Below are 20,026 nucleotides of genomic sequence, written 5' to 3'. Positions count from 1 at the left end.
GCACTATACAGTGGGGCCTTGACTTACCAGTGTCCTGACTAACGAGTTTTTTGAGATACCAGCTGTCTCTCGGCCTATTTTTTGCATTGAGTTGACAGAGTAATTTGAGTTAACGAGCTCCTTAACAAGCTCCTTAACGAGCTCAGTCTCGGAACGAATTAAACTCATAAGGCAAGGTCCCACTGTACTGCCAAAGTGGTCATTAAAAAATTGAACTGCTTTCTTACACCTTACACCAAACAGCTGTTGCTCTTAAAACCCCTCCTCACCCCCCACCTTAGGTTCTCCCTTCATAGTTCACCCAGATTAGGTTCTGATTGGTCAGTTTCTATGCCAGTCAGCATCAAAAGCTCTGCCTCCTAGGCAGCCATTGGCTCCTCACACTTCACCCAGATTTGGTTCTGATTGGTTGGTTTCTATGCCAATCAGCTCTTAGGCCCAGAGAGAAACAGAGGCATGGCTGCTGGTGAAGCCGGGAGAGAGAGAGGCAACGGCTGATCAACAGCTGCCACTGAGGCTGCAGATCAGACCCTGCCTCTCTCTCTGCAGGCCTCTCTCCGGGCCTAATCCGCAGCCCCCTCGGCACTCAGTGCTGGGTCACTGCCCCAGCACTGGCTGCAGTCAGTGCTAGGTCGCCAGCACTGACTTCCGGTGTTAGGTCGAGCTTTTGGTCATTATGGACTCTGGCTCTTTATATTATTTGTTTACTATTTTCTATTTCTCCCATAGCATGAAACTCCCTACTTTTTCTGATCCAAAGGAAAAGGATTTAACACATGGTAGGTGCTCGATAAATCACTATAGAAGAGAAGATGGTGGTGACTAACATTTATTGTGTGCCTACCACACACCAGATACCTTGCTTTAGAAGAATAGATACCATTATTTGATCTTCACAAAAGATTGATTAGATGAGCTATTTTTATGTTTTATTATTATTATTTTTAGACTAGTAGCCCTGTGCACAAATCTGTGTGCCAGTAGCTTGCCAGTAGCTCGCTGCTGCCCTCCAGTAGCTCTCCGCCCACTGCCCCACCCTCCTGTAGCTCCCCCTCCCCCCGTCCCCTCATAGCTTGCTGCCCTGCCCCCTCCTGTAGCTCTCCGCCCACTGCTCCGCCCTTCCACTGCTCCGCCCTTCTGTAGCTCCCTTCACCCCCCCCCCCCCCCCCCCCCCCCCCCGCCATAGCTTGCTGTCCTGCCCGCTCCTGTAGCTCTCTGCCACTGGCTTGTAGCTCGCTGCCCCACCCTTCTGCTGATCTGTGATCCGGTCATTACACAGTCGGTCATTACGCTTCATGGCATAACGACCATTTGCATATTACATCTTTATTATATAGGATGAACTATTTTTAAAAATTTGCTATTTTAAAGTGAATAAACAGCATTATCAGAAATAAATCTAAGATCAAATCTCTGCCTTTCTCACTCTTCCATATATCTGAGAAATGTGATGGGAGCAGATACGTAGTCATGTAAATGGTGATGACATTTACACATGATGGAGCAAATGCAGTAGAAGCAATTAGGAGAGAGTGAGTCATGGAGATTTGCATGTTTAGATAGGGTGGAGTTGGAGAAAATCACCTTATGACCAGTTAGTCAAGAAAAGTAAGGAAAATAAGGTGGGATTTCTGGAAAGATAGAAGGGAGGAAGCTTCTTGAGCTAGGTGGGGAACGGTGATCAAGGCAGGTGTGGCCTGGCAGAAGTCATTAGTGTCTTGGGATGATGACAAAGAGGACATAAAGAACAAAAGAAAAGGTACTTAAGGAAGTAGAAAATTAAGTGTTAAAAAATCTATCTATAATCCTTTGGAATAGGTGCCCTGGTTCTACTTTTATTTCTTTTCCTCCCTTGGTTCTACTTTTTAAAGGTGGAAGACATGAATCTTGCTTGGCATGTATTAACTCACAGATTGTATATATTTCAGCTTTATGTCCAAAATATCTAGCATAGCCCGGCCGGCATGGCTCCATGGCTGAATGTTGACCTGTGAACTGTGTTTCGATTCTCGGTCAAGGCAAATGCCTGGGTTGTGGGCTCCGTCCCCAGTTGGGGAAGTGCAGGAGGCAGCTGGTCAATGATTCTCTCTCATCATTGATGTTTCTCTCTCTTTTCCTCTCCCTTCCTCTCTGAAATCAATAACAATATATTAAAAAACAAAATAAAGTATATAACATAAAATAACTAATGTGAAATTAATAAAAGTAATAGTACATTAAAATATTAACAACATACATAGGCAGTTTTATAACTATGAAAGTAATAACATTATGGATTATGAAGGAATCTTCACTAAATTATCTTGGGGCTTTGAGACTATTCTTTTATCTTCCAACAGGAAAAGGCTGAGCAAACTCTTTGCTACCCAGCCTAGGAGGGCTGCCAGAGTCGAAAAGGATGGGTTTGGACCCAGTATGTTAGAATCACCTAGGGTCCTTGATACAAATGCCCAGATCAACTGAATAGGATTTCTATGAATGGCATTAGGAATCTGCATTTTTTGCAAGCTCCATAGGAAATTTTAAGTTTATGGGGTGGGTATATCTGTGTGGGGGAGGTGATGAGGTGCCTGGATGTAATACAAAGTAGGAACACATGCATGCTGGTGAAATACACTAAGTGCATGCCAGAGAGCCTCTCTGACAGATAATTAAGCTTGAAGCCTAAGCCTTATGTAGATAATCATTACTGGAACCCTCAATTAAAACACTTTGAATAGATTCCAGCTTTTGTTCCCACGCAAACACTCCACCCACCTGGTGTGACAGGTAGCCCTTTGAGTTCATGGCTTTTTCAGTTTTAATCATTTAACTTAAATGCAAATGGAACCATTTCTGGAGTGGGGTGGGGAAATGGATATTTATAGTTAGAGATATTATTTTGAATCCCAGTCCCCAACTCTGAGTGGTATGACTTTGAGCATGCTATTTAACTTCTCGCAACCTGTTTCTTTATTTGAAAAATGTAGCCTGGCTAGTGTGGCTCAGTGGTTGAACATCAACCTGTTACAGGATTCTAAGGCAGGAGGAATAGGGAAACTGAGACAGGAAAGTTAAAACAAGACCAAAAAGTGTGGCAATTTGCAGCCAGCTTGTAACTAGCAAGTCATTATCGTCCCCAGCCAAGGGCAGGAGAGCAAATGGTTAAAAAAAAAATCTCCCTAAAGAGAGAATGCAGAAAAGAGGGGGAAAGGGGAAAGGGAAAAAGGGCAGTTTTACTCCCTAAACAGAGAAGCCAGCAGTCTCAAGGCTTGGCAAGGTAAAGTTTCAGGTGCTTCTCATAAATTCTGGGAAGGCCATAACAAAGTAAAAAGGAGGACCTTGAGAATTAATCTGCACCAAAATACTCAGCAAAGGAATTTTGAGACCTATAGACAGGAGGGTATACAACACCTTGGACCCCCACCCAACTTGCCCTTTAGATTAGCTGAGAGCTCATCTGTGCTTGATTAAGCCAGATGTATCGGTTTGCTTGCTTTGCTTTTTCAATAAAGGTGCATACTTTAATAAATTGACTTTTCATAACGCAGTCAAGGTCTTTCATATAAATTCACTTATATGAGAAGACAAGGAATGAGGTTGGGAACAGCCCTCTCCCACTGACTCAGGGGGCTGTCCGGTAACACCTCTCTGGTGTTGGTGAGAGGTGCTTATTACAACCCATGTACCAAGAGGTCACCAGTTCAATTCCCAGTCAGGGCACATGCCTGACTGCAGGCTCGATCCCCAGTGAGGGGTGTTCAGTAGGCAGCCAATCAATGTTTTCTCTCATCATCGTTTCTATCTCTCTATCCCTCTCCCTTCCTTTCTAAAACATCAGAACATATTTTAAAAAATGTAGATACAGCCCTAGCTGGTTTGGCTCAGTGGATAGAGTGTCAGCCTGCGTACTAGAGGGTCCTAGGTTCAATTCCGGCCAAGGGCACATGCCTGGGCTGTGGGCTTGATCCCCCCCAAGTAGGGGACGTGCAGGAGGCAGCCAATCAATAGTTCTTTCTCATTATTGATGTTTCTATCTCTCTATCTCTCTCCCTTCCTCTCTGAAATCAATAAAAATATATATATTTAAAAAATGTAGGTACAATACCTTATTAGGTTTTAAGAAAATTAAATGACATATTATATACCAACTGTTTAGTACAGTGTCAGTCACAGTGCCAGGCACATAAGTAAGAACTAAGCCTAAAGTATTAGGGTTTTTTTTTTCTTTTAACTTTAGTAAATAGTGAGCACAAACAAGTTTATAGTAATTTATTTAAAACTTGAGTGCTGCCTAATTCCCATAAAATTAGTTACGTCCTATTCATGCCATTTATAATCAGGGTGATTACAATGGTTGGCTTCAATGTCCAACTTTTGTGCTGAACATATAGGTCTCCATATCAAATGCCTTGATAACAATTCCTGAACATTTTAGCCTCTTGTTTTAAAATCAAGGGTATAGAAAGGAGAGCAGCACAAATAGAAAACAATGAGGTTGTGATAGGGGCGATGATGTCTTGGGCAGCCCTCATCTCTTTCTCCCTTACAGTTCCCACCATGTTCATGTCAGATGGGTCATCCATGAACTGCCTGCCTGTCTCCTTCCTTTCCTTTTTTCTTCCCATTTCCTTCCTTCCTTCCTTCCTTCCTTCCTTCCTTCCTTCCTTCCTTCCTTCCTTCCTTCCTTCCTTCCTCCTTCCCTTCCTTTCTCCCTCCCTCCCTTCCTTCCTTCCTTTGTTTTTTAATCCTCAACTGAAGATATTTTTCCATTGATTTTCAGAGAGAGTGGAAAGGAGGGGGAGAGACAGAGACACATCAATTGGTTGCTTCCCGCATGTGCCCTGACAGTGGGGCCGGGGATCAAGCCTGCAACCGAAGTACATGCCCTTGACTGGAACTGAACCTGGGACCCACTGAGCCAAACCGGCTAGGGCAACACGACCTACACATTAAAAAAATTAATAGAAATTGTCTTCAAGTGGGCTTAGATATTGGATTTAGCAGAAAAAGACTTCAACTTAAAACAGTTCAGAAAAGGGAAATATGGTATTAAAAGTTATCAGAGGGAATATTAATAGAGAAATGGAAACTAAAGAAAGAACAAAATGCAAATTCTAGACCTGAAATGTACAATAATTGAAAAAAAAATTCACTGGATGGATTCCATAGTAAATTTGAGATGGCAGAAGTAAGGATCAGTAAACTTGAAGTAGATCAATAAAATTATCCAATGTACTAGAGGGAGAAAAAAAGAATGAAGAAAAATGATCAAATCCCCCAAAGACCTGTGGGATAAGATTAAGCATTCTGACATATAAGTAATTGGGATCACAGGGAGAGAGAAGAGTGAAAAGAAGATGGAAAAAATATTTGAAGCTTTAACTGCTGACAATTCTTAAATTTAAGGAAAAACATTAATTTACAGATCTTATAAACTCAACCCCGAATATAATAAATACAAAGAAAATCAGAGCTAGCATATCACAAAGCCAAAGATTACATGAATATATACACACATAGATGGTCTGACTTACAATGACTTGATTTTTCAACTTTACAGTGGTGTGAAAATAATATTTAAATGTTGTTGTTTTCCGAGGCTAGCAGTATTCAGTACAATCTCTCAGGTGATGCAATTAATTTTAGTTTAATGCTTTAAACATTTTTCAGGCCCAATGTGCTTTCAGCTGTGTATGTTAATGGTGAATACCCATACAATGATTATGTTTTTCACTTTCAGTACAGTATTCAATAAATTACTCGAGATATTAAACACTTTATCATAAAATAGGTATTGTGTTAAGTGACTTTGCCCAACTGTAGGCTAATATAAGTGTTCTGAGCAAGTTGAAGGTAAATTAGGCTAAGTTATGATGTTTGGTAGGTTAGGTATATCAAATGCATTTTTGACTTACAATATTTTCAATTTACAATGTATTTATTGGGAGGTACCCCCAGAGTAGGTTGAGGAGCATCTATATAATTCTTTCCCACTTGGAATGATGAACATACAATGCAATATACAGATGATGTATATTGTACACCTGAAACCTATATAATTTTATTAACCAATGTTACCCAATAAATGCAATTAAATAAATAAATAAAATAACTACAGACCCTGCAGACATTAAAAGGTAATAAAAATATTATAAAAAACTTTGACAATAAAAATAACTTAGAAGAAGTAGACAAATTCCTTGAAAGACACAAATTTTCAAAACTGACTCAAGAAGAATTAGAAAACTTGAATAGTCCTATAGCAATAAAAGAAATTGAATTAATAATTAAAAACTTTCCCAATAAATAAAACTATGTCTAGGTAACTTAATCAATTAATTGTATTAAACATTTACCAATCATACACAAACTCTTTCAGAAAACATAGAAGGAAAATTAATTTCAAAGTCAGATTATAAGGACGAGGTTACCCTGACACCAAAACTATTACAAGAAAAGAAAACCACAGACCAATATCTTTCATGAATACAGATGAAAAATCTTTAACAAAATAGCATTAAGTTTAACCAAAAAAACTTTAATCATATTAATAAGCAAGAAAAATTATATGATCACTTTAATAGAAGCAGAGAAAGAATTTCACAAAACACTCATTCATAATAAAAACATTAAGCTAGCAAATAGGAACAGAAGGGATATTCTTAACCTTATAAAGGGTATCTACAAAAATCCTACAACAAACATACTTAATGATGAAAGACTGAATATTTTTCTCTTAAGATCAGGAACTAGGAAAGGATTATCATGCCCTACTAATCTACATTGTTCTGGAGATCCTGTCCAGTGCAATTATGCAAGAAATCAAGGATATATAAGGGAAGGAAGAAGTGATACTACCTTTTATGCAAAGATGGCATGATTATGAATATAGAAAAATCCCAATAAATCCATAGAAAAGCTATTAGAACTGATATATAAATTTAGAAAGTTCTCAGGATAAACAGTAAATGTACCAAACAAATCTTATTTCTATACTGTGGTGATTTTTATCTTTCCACAAATTTTTTGACTGTGGGTTGATCATAATAATGTGCTTCTAATGAATAGAATGTGGTGGAAGTAACAGTATATGACTTTTGAGACTAGGTCATAATAGGCATTGCTGTTTCTGCTCTGTTCTTTTGGATCACTTGGTCTGGGGAAAGCCAGGCACCTTGGCATGGGAATACTCAAGCAGTCCTGTGGAGAGGCCCAAGTGGTGGGAACCAATTTGTCAGCACACCTTGTCAACCATGTGAGTCACCTTGGAAATGTATCTTCCAGCTTCAGTTAAGTTATAGAGAGTTCAGCCCCTCAGTCTGTGAGTCTTCCAAGGAGCCCCAGATATAGTGAAGTAGAAACATGCCATCCTCACTGTGCCCTAAATTCCTGATCCACAGAAACTATGAGATACTAAATGATCATTGTCTTTTCAAGCCACTAATTTTTTAGGGTGACTTGTTATGTAGCAATAGATAATAAATGCATATATATAAGCAATGAACAATTGAAATAAGGAGTAAAAAATTCAATTCTGATTACAGGAGCATCAAAAATTATTTAGGATTCAAATGAATTAAAAGTATGTAAGACCCATATACTAAAAACTATAAAACATTGTTCAGATAAAAGAAGATCTACATAAGTAGAGATACTATATTCATGGATTGGAAGACTCAGTATTAGTGACACTGATTTTCTTTGAATCTGTTGAAGGACTGCAGGCAGTTGAAATCAGTAGACCTTTGTGATGAGGTCTTCATACAGTGGTATTGGCTACCTTTTCAGTGGCTGTCATTCCCTATGGGATTTCTCTCCATCTCTTACTTCCTTCAACACTGTGGATGGTGTTCCTGGGGGTAGGGTTAGTGTGGGGCTTTTATCTTCCTTAGCCTTATCAGTTGTTAGGTAAAATAGCCCTTGCTATTCAAAACCCTTGTGAGGGATGGAAAACTTCTAGAACAACGTTATCCAGGGCCACCTTCCTTAGAGTTTTCAGAACCTCAGGCAAGTATGTCTTTCAGGACCCCTGCCTTTATAATCAATTACATTAAGAAATATATTCTAAAATTCATGGGCCTAGGTAAGATATAGTGATTTATTAATGGTAGAGAAAATGTATTTGTCCAATCAGTGCATGTAAAGATTCTTTATAGTGTCCAAGTATCACCTCTCTATATTATCTATCTCCCACCATGAGAAAAAGGTAGCAATACTGTTATTGCTCACAAAGCCATGACTCTGTAACCGACTTGCACTGAAACAACATGGATTTCTTTGCTTCTGCAGTTCCCTGTCACCATTTACTTAATGACTCTGCAATATCAATGGTGCCACCTGTGAATACTGGCTGTTATGACGGTCTCAAAGGTCTTTACTGTGATTTGTTAATAATGACCACAAATTCAAGTTTTACACAGAATGTTAAGAGAAATGTGAATGATTATTTATGGTCATTAAAGTTAAATTCAGAATTTTTTAGCATAAGCATAGATCAGCATATTTTCTAACTCTCTGCTCTTGCCTCTTTCAGCCGTAACCCTTGCATTCCTAGTCTGTGATCTCTTTACACACCTCCACCTTTCACACACCCCCACCAGTGGGCACAATTAGGTGAGAGCCTGTGGGCAGAGCCAGAAGAGCAGTTCCAATCACACAAGGAATATCCAAGCAGGTTAAGACTGGCCTGTGACAGTGGGAGGCCACCTCATTAACTAAAGGCATGAAATCTGTTGAAAGGCTCATTTGTGCTGTGGAGCAAGTTGCTCCAAAGCCCTTGTAGTGGCCCGGCCCAGCTCTCCCCAGAGGATTGCAGCGGGATGAGGTGACAGCAGTGGAGCACACAAAGTGAAGATCAATAGTCACTTCCCCTGCTGCCCTTGGGTGCAGTAGAAGGAAGGTGGCCCTGCAATGAGAACACATGCTGAAGCCCAAGGGTAAGCATGACCTCAGGTAGCTTAGAGCCCAGAACACATGCTGTGTCTGACGTGAGACTCACCCAAGCTCATCATGTTACCAACATTCTGTCAGTTCAATGATATAAAAATTACACTCTGAGCGCCAGCAGAAAGGATCTACTCACCAGGACCCCCTCATAGTCCTCATGGCATCTTGTTGAACTTGCCTGTGGGTGTGGGTAGAGGGAAAAAGCTCCCCCAAATGAAAGATACAGAGACGAGGACCCACATGGGGGCCTGTCTGAGCTTGGCCCCACTTGGATGGCATTACCATGCTGGCTGGTCTTAGGGTACTAGAAAGATCTTTAGAAAATTTCTGGAAAGGTGCTTCCTAAATTAGGTACACATGACACACTGGCTGCAGCCAGGATGCCCCAGTACTTCTAGCCTGCCTGGTCTCAGGGGGCTGGAGGGGGAAGGCAGCTGGAAATTCACTGGCCAGGCTTACAAGCACTGTGGAGGTTATCAGCACCTGGTGTACTTTTGGTATGCTTTTGACTTCCGCAGAACATTTCACGTTAGCATCTTTAGGTGGAACCATTTCCCCAAGGGTAAAGGGAAACAGATTAAAAAAGACTGAGCCTATGAAGCTACTGAATCGCTTAAATCCTTTCTAGATTAAGAAGGGGTTATTATAGTAATGCATTTCCTTGGCCGAACCACCTCTATTTGCATGGAGTCAGTTGGGGTTCTGGTGCACACGGAGCATGAGATCGGCTTAGATAAGTCTGGGTGTGCCGGGGACAGTAAATCCTTTTGTAATATTGATGAATGTATCGCAAAGGATTACTGTTGTTCCTTCTCTTCCTCTGTGCTGGAGTACAATTTTGGGAGTGCTCTTCTGGCAATTCTTACTAGGTGATTATCCCGCAAGCATTCTGGCTAGGACAACAGGAGCACATAGAAAGTCATAACGAGCGATAAATAGATATGACAGGTGGTTGGTATAACTACCCTACAAGTTACAGATATGTAATTAAAGGTCAAAAGTGCCCAAATCACGTCCTCCTTAGACTCTCAGGTGTTTGGTAAGAATTTCCCCCTTGCCTTTGCTCATGATGTTTCCTGAAGAGGTTGCAAATCTGCAATTGAGGGGGCAATTCCAGCTAGCAGATGTACTTTCTTGGGATCAAATAGTGGGTTTTGTTTTTTTCTTGAGAAGTTGGAGGATCTGGAAACACTGATCTTCACATTGCTGGTGACAACAGTCAGTGGGAGCTGAGCAGTTGGCCTCCTTTCCAGCAATAATATTACTCTTATCTGTATTGTATTTATCTTGTCAGTGTCACATTTATAAGCTTACTCATTCATTCAACAAAAATGTATTAAGTACTAAGGGTGCACACACTAGGTTAGGTGCTGTGCATACTGCCATGAATAAGAGAAGCAGAGACAGATCCTCAAGGAGATAAGGGGAGCAGGATCTGTCTTGCTCATCTTTGCTTCCACAGCAGCGCATAGAAAGAGCCTTATACGTAATAAATAATTCAGTTGCATTTGCTGAAGTAATTTTTGTCAACTCTATTAACTAAGTTTATGTCATTCTATTTATTTTTATTTTTTAAAAATATATTTTTATTGATTTCAGAGAGGATGGAAGAGGAAGAGAGAGACAGAAACATCAATGATGAGAGAGAATCCTTGATCGGCTGCCTCCTGCATGCCCGCTACTGGGGATTGAGCCCACAATCCAAGCATGTGCCCTGACTGGGAATCAAACCTCTATCTCCCAGTTCATGGGTTGACACGCAACCACTGAGCCACACCGGCTAGCCTGTGTTATTCTATTAAAAAAGCATTAAAGCCATATTTCTTCAAAAAGCATTCTGAAAATTAAATTTCATTAACGTTTATTAACCACTAAACACTTCTCCCATTCCAGTTACTTTGAATCACCAGGGTTTCATCGTGAAATAGTACTCAGATGTCCCTCTAAATTTATTTACCTGGGTAACTGCTGAAAGAGAGGCGACTACTGCTGGTGTCTTTATCTTTGATGTTGAAGTCCCAGTGTTTATATATCCTGAGCATGGCTGCATATGTGTACCAGCTTGAGTGAGCAAAATAGATGTTCTCAAATCCAGGAAGAACCTATAGTCAGAATCATAGTGAATGATATAGATAACTGACTACAAGTAACATACAGATATTTGTCATAAATGATTAACACAACTGTGACACAAATTGACACCATCCTATACAGCAGCAGTTCTCAACCTGTGGGTCGAGACCCCTTTGGGGGTTGAACGACCCTTTCACAGGGGTCGCCTATATACATCCTGCATATCAGATATTTACATTACGATTCATAACAGTAGCAAAATTACAGTTATGAAGTAGCAACGAAAATAATTTTATGGTTGGGGGTCACCACAACATGAGGAACTGTATTAAAGGGTCACGGCATTAGGAAGGTTGAGAACCACTACTATACAGTAAGTGTACAGGGAGATATATATCGATAACTGATTACAAGTCAAACAAGTGTACAGGATATGTCAATTCAGGTGTCTATTGCTATATTTATTACCGGAAATTAACTTTTAATGTGCACAAAAAAGACTCTGAGCTAGCATACTAAATGGAAGATTCTGGAAAGTGGGAGTGGCACGTACATACAGCATGGGAAGAATGGTGGAAGGAACAGAGGTAACATCATGTACAGCCAATTCCCTCCATCAGTTCCTTCTAATTCTTAAAGTCCACAATAGAGGAACCCATGAGCTGATCTATAACTACAGCCCTAGCAGTGATGAGATGTTGACATACTTGGGTGTCATACGGAAAAAGTCTGTGTGGACCAGAACCAGGAAAAAGAGAAAGGCTGTTGTGTGTCTCACCTTGATAAGAGCAGAGCAGTGTCCCTGGTCCCATCTCTTAAAAACATCCAGGCTGGAGTTTTTTGTGTGAGAGAATGAGGGAATCAGATCCAACAGATCTCCAACAGCATTCAGGAACTGAATCTGGAACAGGGTCATGGGCTAGGAAAAGACAGCGCGCGCTCTTAACACTGATTTGTAACAGGTGTCATTTTCTATTGTTTCTCTCATTAGGGACCCATTAAATCATTCCTTTGTGAAGGGTCTCTAATGTAACAGGTGCACTAGATTTTATTATAAATGATGATTTTTTTTAACGTTATAGCTTATGAGGTATTTTAGCATGTTTTAATATCCACAGTCTGGGGAGATTCTCCCAAGACAGCATGCCTCTCCAGGTTTTTTCAGTCTTGGCGCTAGTGATAATAATTCTTTCTTGGGCGGGGGAGGGGGAGACTGTGCATTGCAGGATGTTTAACAGCATCCCTGGTCTCTAGCCACTACACATCAATAGCACCTCCTAGTTCTGACAACCAAAACTGTCTCCAGGCATTGCCCAATACTCTCTGGAGGGAAATCGCCCCTAGCTGAGAATCACTGCTTTACAGTAAAAACAGTCAACTAAGATGCTTTTGATTCTGTGTTTAACATAGAACTGACTTGACAGCATTAACCCTCAAGCAATGATCAGACTTGAACATGAACTTTGTGCTAACTAGACAGCATTGCTCCAGCAAGATTCAATCCACCAGAGTAGCCCAGGGCTGGGCATCTACGTACAAACTGGTTTTCAGGAACAGGTGGTGGGAGGACAAACATAAAAGACATTTTAAACAACAACAACAAAAAAACAAAAACAAAAGTCCCAATCTAATTATTTAACTTTAAAAATTATAGGGTCTTCACTGATTTTTAAAAAAATCTTTATTGTTTGGGGGTGAGGGCAGCCTGGGAGAGGTCAGTGGGAGGAAAAGGAGACTTATGTAAAACTTTAAACAATAAAGAATTTAAGAAATAATTGTTGAGAGTATTACAGATGTCCCCCCTCCACCACCATCACCATTGCCTCCCTCCACCCAGTTCCTGCCCTGCCCCAGGTCTTCAACACCCTACTGTTTGTGTCCATAGGAAATACACATATGTATATAAGATCTTTGGTTAATCTCCCCCCCTGCCCCCTTTCCCTCTGAGTTTCATCAGTCTATTCCATGTTTCCATGCCTCTGATTCTATTTTATTCATTAGTTTATTTTGTTCATTAGATACCGTATATTTTGATTTTTAGATTAAATTGTTAGATATGTATTTGTTGTCATTTTATTGTTCATATTTCTTCTTCTTCTTCCTTCTCCCTCTCCTCCTCCTCCTCTTCCTCCTCCTCCTCCTCCTTTTCTTCTTCCTCTTCTTCTTAAAGAATACCCTTCAACATTTCACGTAATACTGGTTTGGTGGTTATGAACTCCTTTAGCTTTTCCTTGTGTGGGAAGCACTTTATCTGACCCTCAATTCTAAATGAGAGCTTTGCTGGGTAGAGTAATTTTGGTTGTAGGTCCTTGTTTTTCATCACTTTGAATATTTCTTGCCAATCCCTTTAGGCCTGCAAAATTTCTGTTGAGAAATCAGCTGACAGTCTTATGGGAACTCCCTTGTAGATAACTAACCACTTTTCTCTTACTGCTTTTAAGATTCTCTCTTTGTCTTTAACCTTTGGAATTTTAATTATGATGTGTCTAGGTGTGGTCCTCTTTGGATTCCTTTTGTTTGGGGTTCTCTGTGCTTCCTGGACTTGTAAGTCTATTTCTTTCACCAGGAAGGGGAAGTTTTCTGTTATTATTTCTTCAAATATGTTTTCAATATCTTGCTCTCTCCCTTCTTCTGGAACCCCCATAATGTGAATGTTGGTATGCTTGAAGTTGTCCAGAGGCTCCTTACACTATTTTCATATTTTTGGATTCTTTTTTCTTTTTGCTCTTCTGGTTGGGTGTTTTTTGTTTCCTCACATTTTTCATATATCTTTAATAAAATAGCTTCTTAAAAATCTTACCTTTTCCCCTTTTAATACAGCCTTCTTCATTGCTCCTAGATACAGTCCATCCATTTGTGCCATTACATAGCCTGTATGTCTCCAAAATGGGTCATCCTTATAAGATTTGATGTTATTCCGTGTCCACTGGTCTTGCTTCCTGAAAGACAAATTAGATTTGTACTATAGGTCTCTATGGTTGCTCATCAAAAGCTAAGTTAAACCCAGGCATTTAGAGATAATATATTCAGATAATTATGATAGTATAATTTAAACCCTGGATCTTGTAACATTCCTGATAGTCTTTGAAAGACTATCAGGGAAAATCTGAAATGATTTTTAATTCCCCCTGGAACTATGACTCTTTCTTTAGAGCTCCCTCAAAGCTCTATCAGGAACCGAAACACAGGTGTAATGTTATCTATCTGTGATACTGAGACCTAAGAAAGTCAAGGATAGACAGTCCAAACTCATTCATATAAAATCATAACACCTCATTAAACCAGTAAGGTTAAGTTCACTTTACTTTGGTGTATAAAGAGATAAAGTTAAACAACAGGAAAAAATAAAAACTCCTAAGGGCTGGATCATTTGCATATATTTATTTTTCATTCAGATCATTTCATAGTTTCTGCTTCATTCTATTTCAATTGTTGCCAGTAACTGCCTCAATGCCTCTGTCCTGGCATGCTTAGCAAAAAAAAAAAAAAAGCCTTGGTTTTTCATAGTGCTTTCATTGTGTCTCTCCTCTTTTACTAGTAGTTCTCTGCACTTCATAGGGGGTGATTTAACATAACTGTATACTGGAAGTCATTTCTGATTTGTTTAAGTTACGTCTAGATCAATTTTTTTAGAATACAATGTTATTACTTCATGGGATCTAGCCCAGTGCTTTTTAACTGATGCTCTGTAGGACTTCAGCAGGCGATGAAGCGGTTCCTTAGTGTATAAATTGGAGGGCCAAAATTAGAGCTCTTCTACCCCCAAATTAATGTCATAGCCTGTCATCCCACAAACATATAAATTTTCTGAATATTGAGAATTATTAGCCTTCAGAAAATTTTATTAAAGTGGAAATATTCTGAGAATGTTAAGAATTAAGACTTTAGTTATGAGCTAACACTCCAGCTCAGATTAGTCAACTGGCTGGAGAAAAGGAAGCACTTTACAGAGGGAGGCGGAGGAATCCCTGCAGGAAAGAGAGGGGCCTCCCCGGGAGGGAAACAGTCCAGGGATTTGATTTTGCCTCTTTTCACTGATGGTGTCCTCCCCAGCTGTGCCAGCAATCGACAATGTGATAGTCAACCTGACCTCCGAAAGGGCCCAAATTACAGGGCATGTTGTCTGCAACCAGTTTTCACGCTGTTACTAAAAGGTAATTACCTCACTGCAAGAACACAACTGCAGAGTCCTGCCTCAGAGACAGAAAAAGAAACTGGCGAAGGAAAAATCACTGTTTGAAATGACACAGCCACATCTTGCAGCCTCATAACAATGAGAAGAGAAAAGCTGTTATACATACTTCATGAACTCCTGCACTTTATCCACGATGGAAGGTTTCTTAATCAGCTGTGGGTAGAGGTTTATGAAGTGGTCATATATGTGCCTGAAATGAAAGATCAAAATGGTTACATTCCTATTTTTCTTCTTGGGTTTCTCCATCATAATCAATGACACAACCTTTTAGCTAACTAGGATGTCCATTATTGCAAACCTCTAATATTTTTTTTTAATAAATCAAACACACAGTTTAAAATTGGGAAATATTGCCAACATATAGAAAAACATAGAATATAACACTCAAGTATCCATTATATAACTTTATTAAATCACTCTATTTTGCCATATTTACTGCATCTATATTTTCATTATATAATTTACTTTTTATTTGCATTTATTTTTTATTAAATTAATTGCTGCATATACTTTTAAATAGAAATAAACTTTAGATAAACGTAAAGTCACTGTGCACACCTTTCTGACGCTAATTACTCTCCCTTCTCCCTGGAGGTGACTACAATCTGAATCAGTGATTTATTATACCATCATGTTTTTATAACATCACTACATATAGATGTATCCAAAAACAATGTATAGTATTATTGATCATGGTTCAGAACGAAGTATAAATAAGATCATATTGTCTATCACTTTAACTTATTTCTCTCAATATTGCATTTTTAAAGAAATATCTATGTTGTCATCTGCAGCTTAAATTTATTCTTTTCATCTGCTGGTAGTATTCCATGGTATGACTACTATAACATTTCCTGTATACATACCCCTGATGGACATTTAACTGGTTTTTAATTTTTCACTATCATAATGTATCATCAAATATTGCTGTAAAATGTCTCTTTTTACACACTTGGATGTTCTTCTAGGCTATGTATAATATATAAAAGTAGAATTGCTGGGGCAAATATTCTAAGTATCTACAGTGACTAGATATTGCCAAGTTGTTCCCCATAGTGACTGTACCAATTGACATTCCCACCAGCTACATATTAGACTTCCCATTGCTCCACAGCCTCACCAACATTTGATATGGTCAGATCTCATTTTCACCAATATAGTGGGTTTTAAATGGTTTCTTGTTGTTTTAATTTCCATTCACCACAGGATTATTGGATATTTGGTTTCCTTATTTTAAAAATTACTTTAAAAAAGTTAAATGTCTCATATGCTGTAAACATTTTTATGGAGATACAATTGACATGTAACATTTTATAAGGTATACAACATGTTGATTCGATCCACTTATCCAATCTAATAATAGACAAACATGGTAATTAACCGTACTTCCAACACGCTTCCCATCGGCTAATCAGGGCAATATGCAAATTAACTGCCAACCAAGATGGTGGCCAGCAGCCAGGCAGCTGAAGCAAACAGGAGGCTTGCTTGCTCCAGTGATGGAGGAAGCCAAGGTTCCCCACCGGCCTCTGAGCTGCACTCTAAGAAACAATGTTGCAATTATAGAAGCCAAACAAACCCAGATACCTGCTTTCAGCAGCCTAGGTCTCAGAGCTGGAGCCAAGCCTCAGAGCTAAAGCTGGCTCTCAGTTCCAGTGACAGCCATAGAAGGTAAATAAATCCCAGAATTTAAAAAAAATGAAAAAAAGGAGAGGCTGGGAGCTTCAGTCACCTGCCAGCCTGAAAATGGCCTCAGCCCCTCACCCAGACTGGCCAGGCACCCCAGTGGGGACCCCCACCCTGAAGGGGGTGTAACCAGCTGCAAACAGCCATCAGTCCATCATCCAGGCTGGCCAGGCACCCAAGCGGGACCCCCACCCTGATCCGGGACATCCTTTAGGGCAAACCAGCCGGCCCCCACCCAGGCCTCTATCCTATATAGTAAAAAGGTAATATGCAAACTGACTCTAACAGCAGAAAGACTGGGAATGACTGGTCACTATGACACACACTGACCACCAGGAGGCAGACGCTCAATGCAGGAGCTGCCCTCTGGTGGTCAGGGCGCTCTCACATGGGAGGAGCTCTGCTCAGCCACAAGCCAGGCTGATGGCTGCCAGTACAGTGGTGGTGGTGGGAGCCTCTCCTGCCTCCTTAGCAGTGCTAAGGATGTCCGACTGCAGTTTAGGCCTGTTCCCCGCTGGCAAGTGGACATCCCCCGAGGGCTGCCGGGCTGCCAGAGGGATGTCTGATTGCCATCTTAGGCCCAATCCCCTGGGGAGCGGGCCTAAGCCAGCAGGTGGTCATCCCCTGAGGGGTCCCAGACTGCAAGAGGGCACAGGCTGGGCTGAGGGAACCTCCCCCCCCCCCCCCCCAGTGCACAAATTTTTGTGCACCGGGCCTCTAGTCTATACTAATAAAAGGGTAATATGCTAATTAGACCAGACATCTTCCTGACTTCCAGACAAATCCGCAGCAGCTGCTGCTGCGCGGGCCAGGCTGAGGCTCAGGCAGCCGCTGTGGCCGGCAGTGGCAGTAGCAGCAGCATGATGGGGGTGTTGCCTTCTCCTGATCGGCCGGTTGCCTCCTGCACAGGGAGGCCAGACTGCAGCTTTGGCCCACTCCCCACCAGGACTGGGGCTAAGCCATCAGTAGGACATCCCCTAAGGGCTCCCGAACTGTGAGAGGGGGCAGGCTGGGCTGAGGGACCCCCCCCCCCCCCCCCCCGTGCATGAATTTTCGTGCACCAGGCCTCTAGTATATTATAATATGATTACCACTGTGGTGTTAGCCAACACCTCTATCAGGTCACATAATTATCATTTCTTTTTTTGTAGTGAGAACAATTAAAATATAGACTTTTAGCAACTTTGATGTTTATAATACAGTGTTGTTGACTATAATCGCTATGCTGTGCATTAGATCTCCAGAATTTATTTATCTGCTAGTTGCAAGCTGGTCCCCCTAACAACATCTTACAATTAGACACTTTTTAATTGATGAAAATAATCCATTAATATTTACTGTAATTTTTGTATATTTGGATTTATTTCTACAATCTTTTCTATATTCCATTTACCATCCTCTTCTTAACCCACCACCTTTTATTTTCTTTGCTTAGATAATATTTTCATTATCTTTTTCTTAACTTCTATTGATTTAGAAGCCATAAAAGGTATTTCTATTCTTTCCGTAGTCATTGAAATTTTAAAAACCATTTATAACTATTCATTTCCTTATAAAGTCTAAGTGAATTTCATATTTCTCTCCTCCTCCAAACATAATGCATATTTTAGCAAGCTTTAACTGCCTATTGACATCCCCCATCATATTATTGTTCAAAGATTTAGGTTTGCTTCTTTTAGTTAAAAAATATATTTCTATTTGAATTGTTTTCTAATTTTTAACTTTTTAAAACTTCTCACCCAAGGATATGTTTTTATTGATTTGAGTGGAAGAAAGTGAGGGAGGGAAGGAGGAAGAGAGAGAGAGAAACATGGTTGCCTCCCATACACACCCCAACCAGGGATTGAAGCTACAACTTATGTGCCCTGTCCAGAAATTGAACCCGCAATCTTTTTGGTATACTGGAGGATGCTCCAACCAACTGAGCCACCCAGTTGGGGTTCTAATTTTTAATTTTTATTTATTTATTTATTTATTAAAGGGGAGAATGATGATTTTTATTTTTATTTTTTAAAAATATTTTTATTGATTTTTTACAGAGAGGAAGGGAGAGGGATAGAGAGTTAGAAACATTGATGAGAGAGAAATATCGATCAGCTGCCTCCTGCACACCTCCCTACTGGGGATGTGCCTGCAACCAAGGTACATGCCCTTGACTGGAATCGAACCTGGGACCCTTGAGTCCACAGGCTGATGTTCTATTCACTGAGCCAAACCAGTTAGGGCTAATTTTTAATTTTTAAAGTAAAATTTTATTCTTTATTTAATGGAAGTCTGTGGGTGGTCAAACACTTTCCTTTATATGTTTGAAAATATCCTTTGGGACCTAAAGTCTTTGTTAAAATGTTCTATGAAATTAATGTGGAGTGTATTCATGATATTATTGTTGACGTTTTCTTAGTATTCAATTTGTATATTTTTGAACTTTGGTGTGCAGGCATTTTTATTTATTTGACACTTCCCCCCCGCCCCTCTTAGTGCTTCTCTCTGACTCCCTGAGAACTAGATCTTAGAGTGACTTTTGGGAACTTCTTTCCTATGGAATACAGCAGCTGTATCTGTAATTGAACCAGCACATGGATGATTTGGTTCTAGATTTCCCACCCCCTTCTCCAAGCTCATAGTTTCTTGTAAATCTGTAGGTTAGGATGCACATCTATAGAGGTTATTCTGTGGCTGCCTAGTTTATAAACAGTCAAAAGTAGCAAGGAAACTTCCGCTTCCTAGCTGTGACTCAACTCACTCAGAGCACTGAGGCCTTCACCCATCAGCAGCGGTGGCTGCCTCTGCCTGCTTCAGAACAAGGCCCAGCAGATCCATACTTCGTCACTTTGTTTTCTGTTCCACTTCTTGGTCAAGAGATGCTTAATCTAGCTGTATTTCTCTTTCTATATATTTTATCTCTTATTTGCTGTAAGTTTGGAGCAAAATCAGTCAAATTGTGAACCCCTTATACTCTCTGGAGTATAAGGAACTTAACTTTGTTTATGTCCATTAGCCTATGGTAAAATTGGTTTCCTCATAATTCATTTCATTGCAGTTCCAAGAACCTATTGATGACCTTAAGTACTTACTATAGTTTCCAGAACTGAAACTGATAGACTGAGAATGTAGTTTTATTGCCAGTTAGGTAAACAACATTAA

The 20,026-nt window shown here is 40.1% G+C and overlaps 1 protein-coding gene across 1 annotated transcript in view; it reads right to left on the bottom strand.

Moving 5' to 3' along the window:
* The window catches only part of PLBD1 (phospholipase B domain containing 1), a 54,956-nt gene that overhangs the window by 16,980 nt on the left and 17,950 nt on the right, over positions 1-20,026 (bottom strand). The window contains exons 3-6 of the mRNA XM_070410656.1: positions 15,303-15,386; positions 13,802-13,940; positions 11,780-11,920; positions 10,886-11,030 (exon numbers count right to left, since the gene is read on the bottom strand). Coding sequence (XP_070266757.1) covers positions 10,886-11,030; positions 11,780-11,920; positions 13,802-13,940; positions 15,303-15,386 — 509 coding nt within the window. The remainder of the gene's footprint in view (positions 1-10,885; positions 11,031-11,779; positions 11,921-13,801; positions 13,941-15,302; positions 15,387-20,026) is intronic.

This window comes from Myotis yumanensis, unplaced genomic scaffold, assembly GCF_028538775.1.
Source record: "Myotis yumanensis isolate MYYU_CA2020_CCGP unplaced genomic scaffold, mMyoYum1.0.hap1 SCAF_3, whole genome shotgun sequence".
In the NCBI taxonomy this organism is placed as follows: domain Eukaryota; kingdom Metazoa; phylum Chordata; class Mammalia; order Chiroptera; family Vespertilionidae; genus Myotis; species Myotis yumanensis.
This window is presented reverse-complemented; position numbering and strand designations above follow the sequence as displayed.